Source organism: Ovis canadensis, chromosome 4 (assembly GCF_042477335.2).
Source record: "Ovis canadensis isolate MfBH-ARS-UI-01 breed Bighorn chromosome 4, ARS-UI_OviCan_v2, whole genome shotgun sequence".
NCBI lineage: Eukaryota > Metazoa > Chordata > Mammalia > Artiodactyla > Bovidae > Ovis > Ovis canadensis.
The window spans coordinates 25,137,015-25,155,038 of NC_091248.1; the positions used below are offsets into that span (position 1 = coordinate 25,137,015).

Sequence of the window (18,024 nt, forward strand, 5' to 3'; positions counted from 1 at the left end):
TGGTGGTAGCTATACCACTTCCTTTCCTTTTGCTTCCCCTCCCCCAGTCCATTCTTCAGGGTCAGTGTGCTTCAGTTCAGTTCAGTTCAGTTCAGTCGCTCAGTCGTGTCCGACTCTCTGCGACCCCATGAATCACAGCTCGCCAGCCCTCCCTATCCATCACCAACTCCCGGAGTTCACTCAGACTCACGTCCATCGAGTCAGTGATGCCATCCAGCCATCTCATCCTCGGTCATCCCCTTCTCCTCCTGCCCCCAATCCCTCCCAGCATCAGAGTCTTTTCCAATGAGTCAACTCTTCGCATGAGGTGGCCAAAGTACTGGAGTCTCAGCTTTAGCATCATTCCTTCCAAAGAACACCCAGGGCTGATCTCCTTCAGAATGGACTGGTTGGATCTCCTTGCAGTCCAAGGGACTCTCAAGAGTCTTTTCTAACACCACAGTTCAAAAGCATCAGTGTGCTTAAGTTCCCTTATATGGTCCTCATTGTTGGATATTCTAAAGTCCTTGTCATCCTTATCAGTCCTCTGTACTCACTGTAGATTACAGTGTTTGGACACACTGCTTGAGATGTAGTTGAATGAAGCCAGTTTGTGCTCGGTTATGTGGAAGTAACAAAACACCCTAACACATCAGTGGCCTTATCATGATTTATCACAATGCATATTGACTCCTGAGCTTCTTAGTTCTGCCCCAGTGTGTGTCTTCATTCTGCGATGCAGGCTGAAAAAGTAGCAGTCATCGGGATGTGGGGAGAACAAGAGCTGAACCATATTATGGCTCTTAAAGCTGCCACTCTGATGTGCTACCCTGACTTCCTGTAGCATGTCACTGGTCATAGCAAGTCAGGCTTGACCCGTGGTAGAGAAGTGAACTTCACAGGAAGGAACTGCCAGTCCAGGGCGGTGGACAAGGATGCATAATCCTCTTCCAGGGAGTGGAGGTGGAAAAGGACAGATAATTGGGGAAAATAATACAGTCAACCACATTAAATGGTAACTTAACCACATTTAAGGTAAGTTAACTCCTTACCTAGTTCAAAAAGGACTAGAGGTCATCATTGTTGCCTTCTGCCCTAAAAGACATATATTCACTCAAAGCAAACAGGAAGCCACAACAAAACTGAGGAGAAAATCACGTTTTATTCCAACTGTGTGCATGGTAAGTCGCTTCAGTCATGTCCGACTCTGCAACCCTATGGACCCCACCAGGCTCCTCTGTCCATGGGATTCTCCAGGCAAGAATACCGGAGTGGGTTGCCAGGCCTTCCTCCAGGGGATCTTCCTGACCCAGGGATTGAACTCCAGTCTCTTACATCTGCATTGGCAGGCGGGTTCTTTAACACTAGCACCACCTGGAATGCAGGCAAATCAGAAGGAACAATGCATTCTGTTTTTCTCATTATCTAAGGAAGGGATATGTTAATGATAGAAGTGTACTCCTGGAACTAAATTCAGAAGACAATAACGACAAATTCTTCCATAAGAATCACTGACCAACACAGTGGACATTGTTTTCTAACAGTGGCTTTATAGAAACAGAAAAACTTCATTCTGTGGCTCTTTAGTATAGCAGATGTGTAAAACCTGAGCAATCCTGAATAGAACCTTACTCAGGGAATCTGAGCATCGTAATTTCAGTCTTCTTCCCACTGGATCTTTTACTAGGGTTGTCATTAGGGCACAGTGCATAGAATGATCATCTGACTCTCGTGTCTTTTCCTTTAGGGCTGGGATTAGGTGCTGCCACTATTCCTCAGTGCTGCCTCCCGTGGGTACAAATATGGAAGAATGCTAGGTAGGGTTGGTTAATGCCAGTTGTTACCATTATAAGGCCTAGTTGGCTGGATGTAGAGAAGGCAACAATTTTCTTGATGTCATTTTGGGTAAGGGCGCACATTGCTGTGAATAGCATGGTGATAGCCCCTAGGCATAGTATAATGGACTGGGCATATTTGTTGTTCTCTGTTAGTGGGTAAAAGCGGATTAGTAGGAAAATGCCTGCTACTACTATTGTGCTTGAGTGGAGTAGTGCTGAGACAGGGGTGGGGCCTTCTATTGCGGAGGGCAGTCATGGATGTAGACCAAATGGGGCGGACTTTCCGGTTGCAGCTAGTACTAGCCCTATTAGAGGCAGGCTGGAGTTGTCTGGGTTTAATATGAAAATTTGTTGAAGGTCTCAGGTGTTAAGGTTAGTTAGGAATCATGCTATTGCTAGGATAAATCTGATGTCACCAATGTGGTTATTCAGGATCGCTTGTAGGGCTGCTGTGTTTGCGTCTGCTCGTCCGTATCGTCATCCGATGAGCAAAAATGATACAATTCCAACGCCTTCTCAGCCAATAAATAATTGAAATAGGTTGTTTGTGGTAACAAGGATAAGTGTTATGGTGAGGAATAAGAGTAGATATTTAAGGAAGTGATTAATGTTGGGGTCTGAGTGTATGTATCATATTGAGAACTCTATAATAGATCATGTAACGAATGCAGAAGGCAATGGCACCCCACTCCAGTACTCTTGCCTGGAAAATCCCATGGATGGAGGAGCCTGGTAGGCTGCAGTCCATGGGGTCGTGAAGAGTCGGACATGACTGAGCGACTTCACTTTCACTTTTCACTTTCATGCATTGGAGAAGGAAATGGCAACCCACTCCAGGGTTCTTGCCTGGAGAATCCCAGGGACAGGGGAGCCTAGTGGGCTGCCGTCTATGGGGTCGCACAGAGTCAGACACGACTGAAGCGACTTAGCAGCAATGAATAATACTACTGGGACAAATATTATTGAGAAGTAATCTATTTTGAAGCTAAGTGATAATTTAAGGGTTTGGATAGTTAGCCAGTGTCAGTTTGAAATGATTATTTCTTGGCCTGTGTGGATAAATATTATTGTGGGAATTATACTAGTAATGAAGGCGCATGAGATGGTTGTTTGTACGTAAAGTGGATAATTGGAGGTTTTGTAGGTGTTAGAGCTTGTTATTATAATGGGTATGGTTAGTAAGAATAGGGTGGTCAATGTAAAGGAAGAGAATAGGTTTATTACTTTTATTTGGAGTTGCACCAATTTTTTGGTTCCTAAGACCAACAGATAAGTACTATCCTTTAAAAGTTCAAAAAAGCCATGTTGTTAGACATGGGGGCATAGAATTAGCAGTTACTTTTTCGGTAAATAAGAAGGTAGTAAACTTCTATTATTAGATTCACAATCTAATGTTTTTTTTAAAACTATATTTACAGTTCGAGGGTCCTAGAATAATTTTTGGGTTTAGGGATAGTAGTAACAAGGGTAAGATGTGTAATGACATGAGAGCATTTTCTCGTGTGAAGGAAGGTATAATTTTGTTAATATGGTAGTTGTATTTGCCTCGTTGTGTTGTGATTAGCACATACAGGGAGGATAAGGCCGTAATTACTATATTTGCCCCTGTTAGAGTAATTGTGATGTTGGATCATGAAAAAGTTGATACTACTACAAATAGCTCTCCAATCAGGTTGATTGTTGGGGGTAGAGCCAGATTAGTTAAGCTTGCTAAGAGTCATCAGGTGGCCATTAGTGGGAGGAATGTCTGTAGGCCTCAGGCTAGGATTATTGTTCAGCTATGAATTCGTTCAGAGTTAGAGTTTGCTAGGCAGAAAAGTATGGAGGATGTAAGACCATGGGCAATTATTAGGGCTGTAGTTCCTATGTAGCTTCAAGGTGTTTGGATAAGAATGGCTAAAATAACAAGTGCTGTGTGGCTGACAGATGAGTATGCAATGAGTGACTTTAGGTCCGTTTGGTGAAGACAAATCGAGCTAGTTATGATTATGCCCCATAGGGATAGTATGATAAATGGATATGCTATAAAGTCAGTAACTGGATTTAGGGGTAATGAAATCCGTAGTATGCCATATCACCTAGTTTTAGTAGGACTGCTGCAAGAACTGTAGAGCCTGCAGTGGGGGCTTCTGCATGGGCTTTGGGTAGTCAAAGGTGGAGGCTATATAGTGGTATTTTTACTATGAAAGCTATTATGCATTCTAGTCACATAAAGACATTTGACCAGGAATTAGATATTGATTGTGCTCAGTATTGAAGTATTAAGAAGTCCAGATACAAATATGAGGAATAGTGGCAGCACTGAGCACTTTCACGCCCACCACTTTCTCTCTGCCTGGGGCGTCTATATCTTCATTTTGTACATATTCTTGGACTAGAATTTTAAGGGAACCACTCACTGAGGGGTCTCCAACTAGTAAATAACTAGTACTCCATCCCCTGCTATTATTGCATAGAAATACTTGAAGGTAATATTGGCAAAGGTAATGTCTCTTCTTACAAAGCCAGTCCACTTGTGTAAATAAGTTAGATTAGTTTTTGGTGCCTGGGAAGATGAAGGAACTCATTCTCAGTGGTTGGGAAGCACATTTGAGAACATTAAAGGCGTATACAAAGTGTCCTTTTTCAGTGGTGATTATTTGGCAGATCTTTAGGAGAGATTAGACAAAAGAGTGTTAACGGAGCTCCCCAGTGCTAGGTGGTACCTAAATCTATTAGAAAGGCTTGGAGTCTTTCACAAGTACAGGGGACTAACCAGAGTGCTTGCTTGTGAAAAGAGAAAATCCTGTCAGGCTGAGAATTTCTTGCAGACAGAGGCAGAGAAATTTTAAGATATATGTCTCATCATTGAAGTAGCTTTGTTAACCACAGTTTTCTCTACTGGAGGCAACTCTCATGTGAGCAGCTATGGTTAAGTCTGAGGGGCAGAGGTTAGGGTGCCAAAACCTATGTTTGTAAAACCTGCAGACCTTAACAACAAAATTAATTACCTTAGCAGCTGGAAAGAATACACACCAACCCATGCACAGGATTTAACATTACCGGAATACCTACATAAGGGACGTTTAGTCAGACTGTGGCTGAGTGGCAGTGTATATGACAGAAGAAACACAAAAATCGGAGGGAAGAAATCTCTTTCGTGGGTACATTCTTATAGGTGGGGCATTGATATTTTCATTTTATCACAGAGTATTTTAAATTGAAAAAGTAATGCGTGAAAAAGGTTAAAAGTTAACATACCCCAAGGTATAAACAAAGGCCTGGCCTCCAAATCACCTTTCTCATTTGCAGCTCAGTTGCCCTTTATGTGCTATTTATACCCATTGAGGAGCTCTCAACTCAGTGCACTGCTCTAAGGATAACAAACATCCTTCCCAGCTCAGATCCTGTTCGTGCTTTTGCCCCATCAGATTGTTAGCTCCTATACAAGAAGAAGAAAGTTTGCCATCTTTGCAGCATATAGAGCACCCAGAAAGTGCTTTTCGCTTCTGTAGCTACTCAATAAATTTTACACTGAGAACTCTTTAATTTTTAACACACAGACGCACACTTCCAGCATTTCTTTTTCTTTTTACCCCGCATTCCCTCCTCTGCACAGGGGCTGTGTCGCACTGACTAAATCCCCCCAGACCCCCTTCCGTGTGGTCCTCACGCTCCTCTCTGGTTCCCTACGATGAGCTCATAAGGCAGCCCCAGTCTTGCTCCTCTGGTGTAGTCCATGTCCACACTGCTGCTTGGTTTCTTCTCCAGCCCCTCTGTGTGCCTCTTTCCCTTGAGTATACAGGATTCAGCGTCTAGATTTAGGGTGAGAGGGGTTTTGTTTTTTGCTTTTTAAAAAAATTTAAGTATAGTTGATTTACAGTGTTTCAGACGTACAGGAAATGATTCAGTTTTATATATGTATATATAATACACATATGCACATATGTACATATATATATGTATATATTTCTTTTTCAGATTGTTTTCCATTATAGACTGTTACAAGATATTGAATATAGTTCCCAGTGCTGTACAGTAGGTCCTTGTTGTTTATTTTATATATAATAGTGTGTTTCCATTAAACCCAAATTCCTAATTTATTCTCCCTCTTACCCTTTGGTAACAATAAGTTTGTTTTCTGTGTCTGTTTCTGTTTTGTAAATTAGTTCATGTGTATCATTTTTTAGATTCCACATATAAGTGATATCATGTGATTTTTGTCTTTCTCTGTCTGACTTGACTTAGAATGATCATCTCTAGACCCACCCGTGTTGCTGCAAAGGGCGAGAGAGTTTAAACAGTGCTTCCCCTATGGAGCTTTTCCTCATCTCTAGATTAGGTTAGATTCTCTGCATGTAATATCCTATATATATATGTATGTCTCCCATTTTGCCTTCATCACGAGTATATTTATTTTATTTAGGAGAGGTAGCTAAGACATTTTGCTCTCTTAATTATACGCTATGTAAACATTTAACAAGCATTTTCTCATGAGTTTTTCAGAGTACCTTTTTAATATACAGTTAATTGAAGCCTGTTGATAAATAACTTGCTGTATATGTCGCACAGGTTGTCTGATCCTAGAGCAGTAAGCTCTTGACTTCCATGCTTCATAGCCCTAGTGGAGGGTGCCAGGAGTGTCAGGTCCCGGACAGAGGTCAGCACGGTGATAGTAGAAGTTGGAGGCAGGAATAGGAACTTCATGAGGTTTGTAATTTGGGAGACATCCTTCTTGGTTATCTGGGCTACCTATTAGGTAACTTTCCTCTGTGTTCCTAAAGCATGCTGCCTCTGTGCCTCTGTCGGGAACTCTGGAGAGGAAGAGAGGGTGCCGTATATCTGAACTGCAGACCACATTTTCTCAGCTCGGCTGGCTAACTTTGGAACCATGCTTCTGTATTTTTATCAAGGTAGCTCCTCTCACAGTAACACGTGCATGTGTACGTGCTTGCTCAGTCGTGTCCGACTCTGCGACCCCATGGACTGTAGCCTGCCGAGCTGCTCTGTCCCTGGGATTCTCCAGGCAAGAATACTGGAGTGGGTTGCCATGCCCTCCTCCAGGGGATCTTCCCAACCCAGGGATCAAGCCCGCATCTCCTGCACTGCAGGCAGGTTCTTTACTACTGAGCCACCGGGGAAGGCCTCACAGTAACACGTTAATTAGTAAAGAAGAACCTGTGGCCAAAAGCAAGTGTCTCCCACGCACCTCCTGCTCCATCTCAATAGTATGGAGGCAATTGCTTGGTTTGTTTCTGATTGTCTTTCTACTAATTGTAATTTCTCAGAAAAGGGTGTTAAGAAGTAAATGTTTTGAATCCTTGTCAGTCTAAATATGTCTTTATTCTGCTCTTCATGGAATGACAGTTTAGTTGTGTATAGAATTGTTGACTGAGAATTACTTTTCCTTAGAAAGTGGAAATGTCTGATGGTCTATTATTCATTTTTTGCAGGTGAATTTCTTCTGTCTGAAAGTTTTTATGTTTTTTTTTCCCCTTGGTGTTTCAGAATCCTCCATGATGTCTCTGTGAGGTCTTTTTCATTAAGTGTGTTGGGCAGTTTGTTGCCGTTTCAGTCTAATGGTTCGTGTGTTTCTCAGCTATGACTGTTTCTTTGATTTCTGCCTCCCCATTTTCTTTAATCCCTTTTTCTCTGATTTCCCCTTACTCAAGTGTTCAGTCTCTTAAATTGGCCCTTTACGTCTCTCATATTTTTCTAATATCAGTATTTTTCTGTACTTTTGTCTTTTTGCTATACCTTCTGGTAGACTTCCTTTTCCCATCTCTTTAATTTTTTTAAAAAATCACATTTTTAATAACTTTAAATACTTAAGAACCCTTCTATACTCTTTTTCTTCCTGCCATGTTTGCCTATGATAGGGCTTTACAATAATTACTGTATTTCCTCTTCTTTAGCTTCAATTGTTTTATTTTCTCTAGCATCAGCTTTTCTCTTTACAGTCATTCTGAATTTTCCTCATGGGCCTGGTGACTTTCGATTATTTATCCCTAAAATAGAAGGCCTGGATAGCTATTGTGGGTGTCCTCTGCTGAGTAATTAGAACTGTGTTGGAGCCGGCTCTTTCTCTTTAGTAGGTATTCTAACTGGGAACTTTGTATAGAGTAGGGCAGGTCTGGGTGGATGGCAGCCCACTCTAGTATTCTTGCCTGGAGAATCCCATGGACGGAGGAGCCTGGTGGGCTACAGTCCACAGGGTCGCAAAGAGTCAGACACGACTGAGCAGCTTCACCCACTCACTCACTTTACATTATGGGGACAGATCTCCCAGAATGAGAAAGATTTTAATCTGTGGTGCCAATAGCCACACTAGAAACCTTAGCTTTTCTAATTTATTTTCGTAAGTTTGTTCAATTAAGTGTATTTGCCGGTGTTGAGAGAGGTGTTGTTTATTCTTTACTTCTTTTAGAAAGAACTCCTAGGGGGCTTTATTTTGCTTTTGTCTGGGAAATTCTGGCAGCCTATACAGTAGTCCCCCCTTATGTGTTGAGATATGTTCAAAGATCCCCAGTAGATGCCTAAAACCATAAGTCATGGCAAACCCTATATAGATGATGTTTTTTCTTCTGTACACATACCTGAGGTAAAAAGTTTAATTTATAAATTAGGCGAGGCGCAGGAAAAGATTAACAAGCCATACTAATAATAAAATAGAAAAATTATAACATATACTATAATAAACGTTATATAAATGTAGTCTGTCTCACACTCTACAGATTCTTACTGTACAGATTCAGTGCCTTTACCATCTTAGCTAAACACTTACTGCTTTGGCTGAAACTTTTGCAGTCCAAGGTGTGACAATGAAAACTAGCACAAATTTCTTTTTGCTTCATCATGGTTTCACAGAAGATCCAATCTTACCACAGATCTTAGCATCCTCAGCATATGATTTTTTTTTCTTTCATTATTAAGTTGTGAACGTCCACCTTTTCACACAAAGGAAGTACCTACCGTACAGCTTCTCTTTGGCAGATTCGAATGGCCAGCATCACTTCTCTTGCATTTGGGGGCCATTATAAAGTAAAATCAGGATTCCTTAAACACAGGCACAGAGATACCATGACAGTTGATCTGATAACTGAGATGGGACTAGCAGGCAGGATATGCTGGTCAAAGGGATGGTGCCAGACAACATGCGATTTCAGCATGCTGCTCAGAGCAACACTCGATTTAAAACTTATGACTTGTTTATTTCCAGGATTTTCTGTTTACTGTTCTAGGAGTGAGGTTGGCTGTGGGTAACGGAAACCGCAGATAAGGTTGGGGGGCCTACAGTACTGTAACTGCTGATGAGGAACAGTAGCTAGGGTGTGGGGACAGGAACTTTGTTCCATATGTAGGCCTTCAGTTCACCCAGCCTTTCTCAGCCCCATTTCTTGCTCCTGCTCTCTTGCAGTACCTGTTGCTTTTAAGCAGTCACGTCTTACCAGGCAGCTTCCACAGCCTTTGCGGTTCTCTTTGGTTTGTTGTTGTTGTTGTTTGTTTGTTTGTTTGTTTTAGTTTTTTATTTTTTAAATTTTAAAATCTTTAATTCTTACATGCGTTCCCAAACATGAACCCCCCTCCCACCTCCCTCCCCATAACATCTCTCTGGGTCATCCCCATGCACCAGCCCCAAGCATGCTGTATCCTGCGTCAGACATAGACTGGCGATTCAATTCTTACATGATAGTATACATGTTAGAATGCCATTCTCCCAAATCATCCCACCCTCTCCCTCTCCCTCTGAGTCCAAAAGTCCGTTATACACATGTGTGTCTTTTTTCCTGTCTTGCATACAGGGTCGTCATTGCCATCTTCCTAAATTCCATATATATGTGTTAGTATACTGTATTGGTGTTTTTCTTTCTGGCTTACTTCACTCTGTATAATTGGCTCCAGTTTCATCCATCTCATCAGAACTGATTCAAATGAATTCTTTTTAACGGCTGAGTAATACTCCATTGTGTATATGTACCACAGCTTTCTTATCCATTCATCTGCTGATGGACATCTAGGTTGTTTCCATGTCCTGGCTATTATAAACAGTGCTGCGATGAACATTGGGGTACATGTGTCTCTTTCCATTCTGGTTTCCTCGGTGTGTATGCCCAGCAGTGGGATTGCTGGGTCATAAGGTAGTTCTATTTGCAATTTTTTAAGGAATCTCCACACTGTTCTCCATAGTGGCTGTACTAGTTTGCATTCCCACCAACAGTGTAGGAGGGTTCCCTTTTCTCCACACCCTCTCCAGCATTTATTGCTTGCAGATTTTTGGATCGCAGCCATTCTGACTGGTGTGAAGTGGTACCTCATTGTGGTTTTGATTTGCATTTCTCTAATAATGAGTGATGTTGAGCATCTTTTCATGTGTTTGTTAGCCATCTGTATGTCTTCTTTGGAGAAATGTCTATTTAGTTCTTTGGCCCATTTTTTGATTGGGTCGTTTATTTTTCTGGAATTGAGCTGCATATGTTGCTTGTATATTTTTGAGATTAGTTGTTTGTCAGTTGTTTCATTTGCTATTATTTTCTCCCATTCAGAAGGCTGTCTTTTCACCTTGTTTATATTTTCCTTTGTTGTGCAGAAGCTTTTAATTTTAATTAGATCCCATTTGTTTATTTTTGCTTTTATTTCCAGAATTCTGGGAGGTGGATCATCTTTGTATCTTTCCATCATCCTGCTCCCATCTGCTCTCTGTCATCTAGTATAGACAGGGATTGGGAAACTGTAGCCTGCAGGCCAAATCAGTCTGACTGCCTGTTTTTGTAAATAAAGTTTGATTGGAATACGCCCGTGCTCATTTGTTCACATGTCATCCGTGGCTGCTTCTGTGCTATGATGGGAGAGTTGAACAGTTGAAACCAAGACTAGCAGAGCTGAGTATCTGCCCCAGAGACTGAACGACATACGAAGCCTAAGCTATCTAGTTTTTGGTCCTCTACAGGAAAGGTTTGCCAACCCCTGGTCTAGGAATGTTTTGAGATTTATCGTTTTCTGGGGAGCATACCTATCTGCCTTTACTCTCTCAGCCTCTTCTCTTCAGAGGTATTTTAATTGATAGTAAAATTCTCTTTTAGTTCAGTAATACTGAGGGAGTGCATAAATTCCCTCAGGCCTCCAAAGCCTACTCGACCCTCTAGTACTGGAAGGACAGATTTCTTACTCTTCTCTATGTTAGTATACTGGCAGCCTGCTTATCAGTGACTGCCTTCCGTGTCTGGCCCTGTGAAGTCATGGAAGAGGCTCTGTGAGAGAACAGGAACTCTGGGTAGTTCCTTGTGTCTTAACACAAGACCGTGAACATAAAAGCTTTTAAAAAGTGTTGAATTTATTGAATGATTATGTTTCCTTTTTTTCAGACCAGTTGGGATCATCTGTTTGTTTTTTTTTTCTTCTGAATGCACATTTAAAATAGCATTTACCTATTAATTCATTTTATATCCTTTCTTAAAAGACGACTTATATGAAGAATGGTTAATCTTATTAGGAATAGAGAGGAGCTTTGTATTCTGGATGTGTGTCAATCCAGACACTGTTTACTATTCACCTTCTGGAAATGTTCTTTTACAGACTAAAGTAATATAATCTACTTTTTCATTTTTTTCTCTTTATAGTATCACATTATTTAATGGGTAAATAGTTGCAGTTTAAATAGTGATGTGTTTGCAGTGGATGAAATGTCTTCATAGTGATCCAGAATGTTCTGAGTGTATTTTCAAATATTTTTCAATGGAGATTTTTTTTAAAAAATCTTGATTATGTGAAATGATTACAAAAAATAATTCTGAAACAAAAGACTTGTAAACAGGAGTAAGAATGGAATCTAAATTGATGGTTTTTTTTTTTTAACTCTGATATGTGTGTGTGCTTGTCTTTCTGACTGTCCATTATTCAAACTCATTTCTCGTGTAAATTAAGACAGATATACTGAGTTCTTAGTTAATAAAGAAATGATGTAGGTATTTCCATTAGAGTAAATTTGTCAATTTTTTTCTGCTGCAGTTAATGTGTTTTCTCTTTAATTCTGGTGTCCTCAATCGTACCAATTTAAAATGCGTAGCAGTTCCATAAAGTGGAGATGGCTCCTGAATGCTCATTTGGAAATACAGCAAATAGCCTGTTTTAAGAACTTCTGCAGAAAAGCATTTTTTATAGATCTGCTTCTTTCCCTGTTATTTCCTTTAAAAACACAATTCAGTATTCATTATTGGGTGTTGTTTGATTCAGCCCATCTCCCATGCACCTTTCAAACATATGAACAAGTTTATAAATGCATAAATTTTGGGTTTTAAATGTTTTTATGTAACTGTATCATATGTGTAGAGGAAAAAGAAAGGAACACTGGCATCTCCCAAAGGAAGGACATGTTCTTGGCATTTTGAGACTGTTGAGCTCTGATGTGGTGATAAAGAAATGTTCTTGGCCTCCGACGGCAGATTTCACAGGGCTAGGATCTGGGGCAACGGGGAGTATCTTCTACATTTTCTTCTTGTTTGTTTGTTTCTTACTTTTGCTACATGTGTATAATATGCTTATGAAAAGAACCCCACTTTTTCTCAGAATATGTTGTCTTTTGTCTTATTACACCTAAACATTTTTGAAGAAATTGTTTTAAATGGAATCTCCAAGAGATGAGGAGCTATGTTGGGTATGTATACCGTGTCATTGTAGAAGAGTTCAGCAGTTCCATAAATATAAGGCAAACAGTAAAGTATAATGACATGAGAAGTTTTTTAGGTTTTTTTTTTTTCCCTTTTTTAATCAGTGCCATCCTGTAGTACTTTCTAAGATGGTATAACTGTTCTATATCTGTGCTGTCCAGTATAGTAGTCACTAACTACAAATAAATGAGCTACAAATAAATGTTGAGTACTTGAGGCATGGCCGATATGACTAAGGAATGTAATATTAAAAATATTTTGGTAAAGTATTTTTATGGTTTCTTAACTAAAGACTAACAGATTTTAATTTTGTGTTACTTATTTATTTATTTTTTCTTTTCAGGTAAATATATGCAGATGATGAACATTCTTAAGCCAATTGCATTTGATGTTATCCATTTTATGTCTCAGCTCTTTGATTATTACTTGTATGCAATATATACCTTTTTTGGTCGGAATGATTCAGTAAGTCAGTCTTTGGGGGAAGAGTCTGTTTCTTTTAAAATTTGTTTTTGTAAATGTAAAGTTCATTTTCTCTGTATAAAATACACAAATAACATTATTTTGACAATTATCCATCCAAAATGCAACAGAATTATTGATACCAGCTTTTTGTGTGCCCAGTTGCCTTGTTTAAAATATATTAGTTTTAGGCTTTGATATAATAGACATATTGTATATTATTCACATTTTTGGCAGAAAAAGTGCAGCATCTCTTTCTAACTTTGATGCATTTTGGCAGTGAAAATGTACAGGTTGCTTTGTTTAAATCTAACTTGGTATATATTTATTATAATAAATGAAACATTTTAAATATTGGCTAACAACCATAGCAGGCACTGTACCATCAGAAGATAATGGCAAATATTTTTTAAAATATTATGAAAATCTTTGAACTGAACCATCTGCCTGCCATAGAATTAATATTTCCTGTACCTCCTTTATATGCTTACAAAGATCTTGTTGAGTTTTATCTTTTTCTGCTCCTAAGGAGAACAGCACAGTATTAAGCAGGTAACTGATCTGATGTTTGGGAATTCCTAGGTTTTTGACAGATTTTTTTTTTTTTTATAAAAGCATAGCATTGGATTTTATGCACATATCCTAATACTAATTTTTCACATACAATATTTTGTACCTTTTCAAAAACTTGTGAGTTTTAATGGATGACTATATTCATCATACAAAATACTCATATTCTCACGGTGATCACAAGTATATCAAAGACAGGATCTTTTACTATAGGATCTAAATTTGCTGTGTTCTTAACTCTGAAAAATTAGAATACTAACATAATCAGAGACTTAAGTTGCTGCAGAATTCATGTCACTATAAAATAGGTACTAATTCATTGCACACTGCTCAATAAATATTAAAGAAGAAAGCCATTCTGGAGTTTTAGCTAATTGTTAGCATCTTTTAGTCTTCTAAATGAGCTTTACTCTATCTTCTTAGACTGTGCCTCTAGAGCAGTGCTTTCCAAGAGAAGTTTTGCAATAATGGAAATGTTTTATATTTGTAGTGCCCAATATTTGTAGTGCCCAATATGGTAACCACAAGCCACAGTGTCTTCTGAGCACTTAAACGTGACTGGTATGGTTAGGGACTGGATTTTTCACTGTACTTGATTTCAGCTGGTTTATATTTAAATTAGGCACATGTGACTTGTGACTATCATATTGGTTAAAACAGTTCTGTTCAGGCTTGAACATTTGTCAGGATAGACCATATTTCTGGGCCATGAAACATGTTCCAGTGAGTTTAAAAACCATAGAAATCATATAGGATATATTTTCTGATGTCAATATAATTAAATTAGAAAGAAATAACAATAAAATGGGAAACCTGAAATATTTCAAAATTAACACACACCTAAATAAAGATTGGGTTAAATAAGAAACCACTAGAGAAATTAGAAACTATTTCAAAGTGAATGATAATGACAACACAGCATACCAAAATTCGTGGAGTGGAGTTAAATCAGCGCTTAAAGGGAAGTATCTGATATTCAGCTTTACCTCTTCTTTTCCAGTCTATTTGCCTTCTATTTTTTAGTCTGTAGGCCTCATATAGCATATATATCTGTATGCTGGAGAAAAATTACAAAAACTTAACCTCCAGCACAACGTAAAATAAAAGTGGTGTGAGTTGACGTCCTGTTCCCTCCTCCCTCATCTCTCCAGGATAGAAAGTTTTGAGCCTTTCACCATGATGCCAGCTATTTTATAGAGTCCTGTGATCATATTGATAAAATTCTCTTCTGTTACTGGTTTCTGAATTGTTATTATGAAAGGATAAATTCATGTTACCATGAAAGGATAAAGTTTCTGAATCTATTTAAGCAATCATAACTTTCTTTCCTAAAGAAATATATTAATATGATGAATTATGTTGGTTAATTTCAAAGTAGTGTTTTAGGCTATTAAACCAGTCTTGTATTCCCAAGACAAACACCACTTGGTCATGAAGGAATTTGGTAATATTTTCTTGTTGTTGTTTGTCATTAAGTCGTGTCCAGCTCTTTGCAATTCCATGGACTGTAGCATGCCAGGCTTCCCTGTCCTTTACTGTCTTCTGGAATTTGCTCAAACTCATGTCCATTGAGTTGCTGATGCCATCCATCCATCTCATCCTCTGTCGTCCCCTTCTCTTTCCTCAATATTTTCTTAAGAATTAAAAAAAAAAATTGTGTTCATAAAGTTTGTGAGTCTGTAGTTAGGTTTTCTGTGATACCTTTGGCTTAGAAATCAGTGTAATATTAGTCTCATAAAACAATTGGAAAATATTATTTTTTATATTTTTTAAGAGTCTATGTAGGGTTAGTACTTTTTGAAGGTTTTTATTAAATTTAACAATAACTGGTAAATATTCTGTTTCTTCTAAGGTCAGTTTTTATGAGTTTGTCAAGGAATTTGTCCATTTTATCTGGTTTGGTAAATTTATTGGCATAAAATTATTCATAAAATTCTCTTATTATCCTTTTAATGTTGAAGAATCTGTAGTGTTAGCCGTACTCTCATTCTTAATATTGAAAATATGTATCATCTCTGTTTTGTTTTTTCTGTGTCAGTGTGACCTTTCCCATCCTTGGGTTCTTTAAGTATTTGAAAATTTTTAGGCTTTGCAGTTGAAAGTAGTAATCTGTGGGAAAGAAATTCTGGTGAATTCTCTCCTGATAAATTCATTAGATTAATTGATGTTAGTGTGACACTCATGTCAATAGCTCTCTTGTTCCCTTGAGGGTGAAGATTTGACTTCTTTCCTTGATTATTTTGGTAATTTGGTGTTTGGAAACCCTCTGAATGCTAAGAATTTGAGTAAAAACTCATCACGTACTTTTCACTACTTTAAAGTTAAAACATTTGCAGGGTTCTCTCCAAAGTGATGAAACATGCTTTTTGTTGTCTTTTTCAGTTGGAATCAACAGGACTAGGTCTTAGTAGTAGTCGGCTAAGAACAACTCTAAACAGGATACAAGAAAGCCTCATTGATCTGGTAAGTAATCAGTTGGAACCCACTCTTTTGAGTTATTTAAGTAGAAATTGGTCATCTAATCAACTACATGTGAATGTATTTCTATACATATGTTAATTTCCTGTGTTCCTAGTACACTGATTACCTGTAGGAAGTGAGATGGACGTTTCTTAGAGCCAGATGGAGAGAGAAAGCTAGTATCACAAAAAAATATGATACTGGTTCTGTGTGCGGTGCAAGTTCAAAGAGAAGAAAGGTTTATCTTCAGAATTAATGTCTGAGAATGACAGGAGGATGCTCGACTTTGAAGAGTAGGCATGGGATTCGTGAGGAAAAGGAGGAGGAATGGTATTCAAATTAAGGTTCCAAGGCTGAGCAAGGGCTTGGAGGTGGGAGCAAGCCCAGCCCAAACTGACAGGTTTTTGTGATGGGGCATCTGTTTATGCCAGAGAGTTGTGTTGCAAAGATTGTTTAAGGACCACTTTGTAAATGTCTTTAACATTTGAGATGTTTGGATTTAATTGGCTATATAGTAGGAAGTCTTGATTCTTAACTGTCATGTGATGAAATGCATGTTTTAAAATGCTGTGTTTGCAAAACTGGGACCGATCCTCTAGAGTATTTAAGCCAACACAAGTATTTAATATAAGAAAAAAAAATTTTCTCAATGCTTGGTCACTGTAGCCAGAGACGTGTGTTCTTCAGTGCTTTTCTCTGCATCCATGAATTTTCCTTTATTCCTTCACTTACCCAAATAAGCGATCACTTTTGCATAAGCTCTATATTATGAGCATACTTCTTATTGAAGTTTTTGTGATCATTCATTCTTTTAAGCATTACTTATTTGGAATAATTATTATGTATCATGCATTACTGTAATAGTGGAAGTCATCAGTACATAGAGGTAATTCTCATCTTCTTGAAACTTACATTTTACTGGGGCAGTGAGACATATATATATGTAAGAGTAGCAGGTCCTGATAAGTGCCAAGAAGAAAACGAAGCAGGGTGATGGGACAGTGCTCTTCAGACAGAGATATGAGTAAAGTGAGAGAGCCATGTGTGGATATTTCATGTGAGCACTGTTTATGCAGAGGAAATAACCTGTATCTGTCTCATCCAGTCCCCTTTAAATTTGGAGATCTTTTTGCTCAGCACTTATTTTTAAAATAAACATCCATATTCATAGCACTTACTTTTGTATACAGCATCTCTTCAATATATGTATATAGAGTAAATGAATAAACTTGAATCCTTGAGTTTGGTGTCACCTGGATTAACCTGGCTTGTTTTCTTGGTCTTGTTGTCCACTTAATCCTGATCTTCATTTGCAGAGTCAAAGCTTGTTTGACACAGTCATCAGGGTTTTTTTTGGTTTTGCGTAAAATCCATCATTGACTTTCAGCCCCATTGGCATTTATCTGTTTTGATTTTGCTTCTCCTTGTTTGACACTGAGTATAATCTTGACCTGAAGATCTTGTTTTCCAGATCTTAGCCTACAGCTGAATTATTTCTTGTCTCTGGCTGAATGCCTGATGATAGATGGGCCAAAATATACCACTGGAGTCATTCACGCCGGTGGTTCTCTGGTAGCTCTGCTAGTTACTAGCTTATGATTGTCAAGCCAAAATTCCAGATCTGACCCTTGAGGTGTGGATTTAATGCTGTTATACAGTGTGTAATGAGATAGCATGATCCAGTAAACAGTGACCAAACTAGCTGTTCTTTAAGACAAGCGGTCACCCATAACAATGTATCTGTAGCATCTGTCAGACCAGTTCTTGATGCATTGGAGATGTTTTTCCCCGGAGGTTTGTGGTTTAGTCGCTAAGTCGTGTCCAACTCTTACGATCCCATGGACTGTAGCCCACCAGGCTCCTCTGTCCATGGGATTCTCCATGCAAGAATACCAGAGTGGGTGCCATTTCCTTTTCCAGGGGATCTTCCTGACCCCGGATTTGAACCCGGCTCTCCTGCATTGCCAGCAGATGATTTACCGACTGAGTTATGAGGGAAGCCCCTAAATTGGTGTAATAGTCAATTTTATAAATGCATTTTTTAAACCAGAGACAAACCCCTCCCTAATAAA

The 18,024-nt window shown here is 38.8% G+C and overlaps 1 protein-coding gene across 1 annotated transcript in view; it reads left to right on the forward strand.

The window, feature by feature from the left end:
* Nucleotides 1-18,024, forward strand: part of VPS50 (VPS50 subunit of EARP/GARPII complex) — a 137,898-nt gene that overhangs the window by 101,742 nt on the left and 18,132 nt on the right. Inside the window, exons 21-22 of the mRNA XM_069587413.1 lie at nt 12,804-12,925; nt 15,875-15,955. Of these exons, the coding sequence (XP_069443514.1) occupies nt 12,804-12,925; nt 15,875-15,955 (203 nt within the window). The remainder of the gene's footprint in view (nt 1-12,803; nt 12,926-15,874; nt 15,956-18,024) is intronic.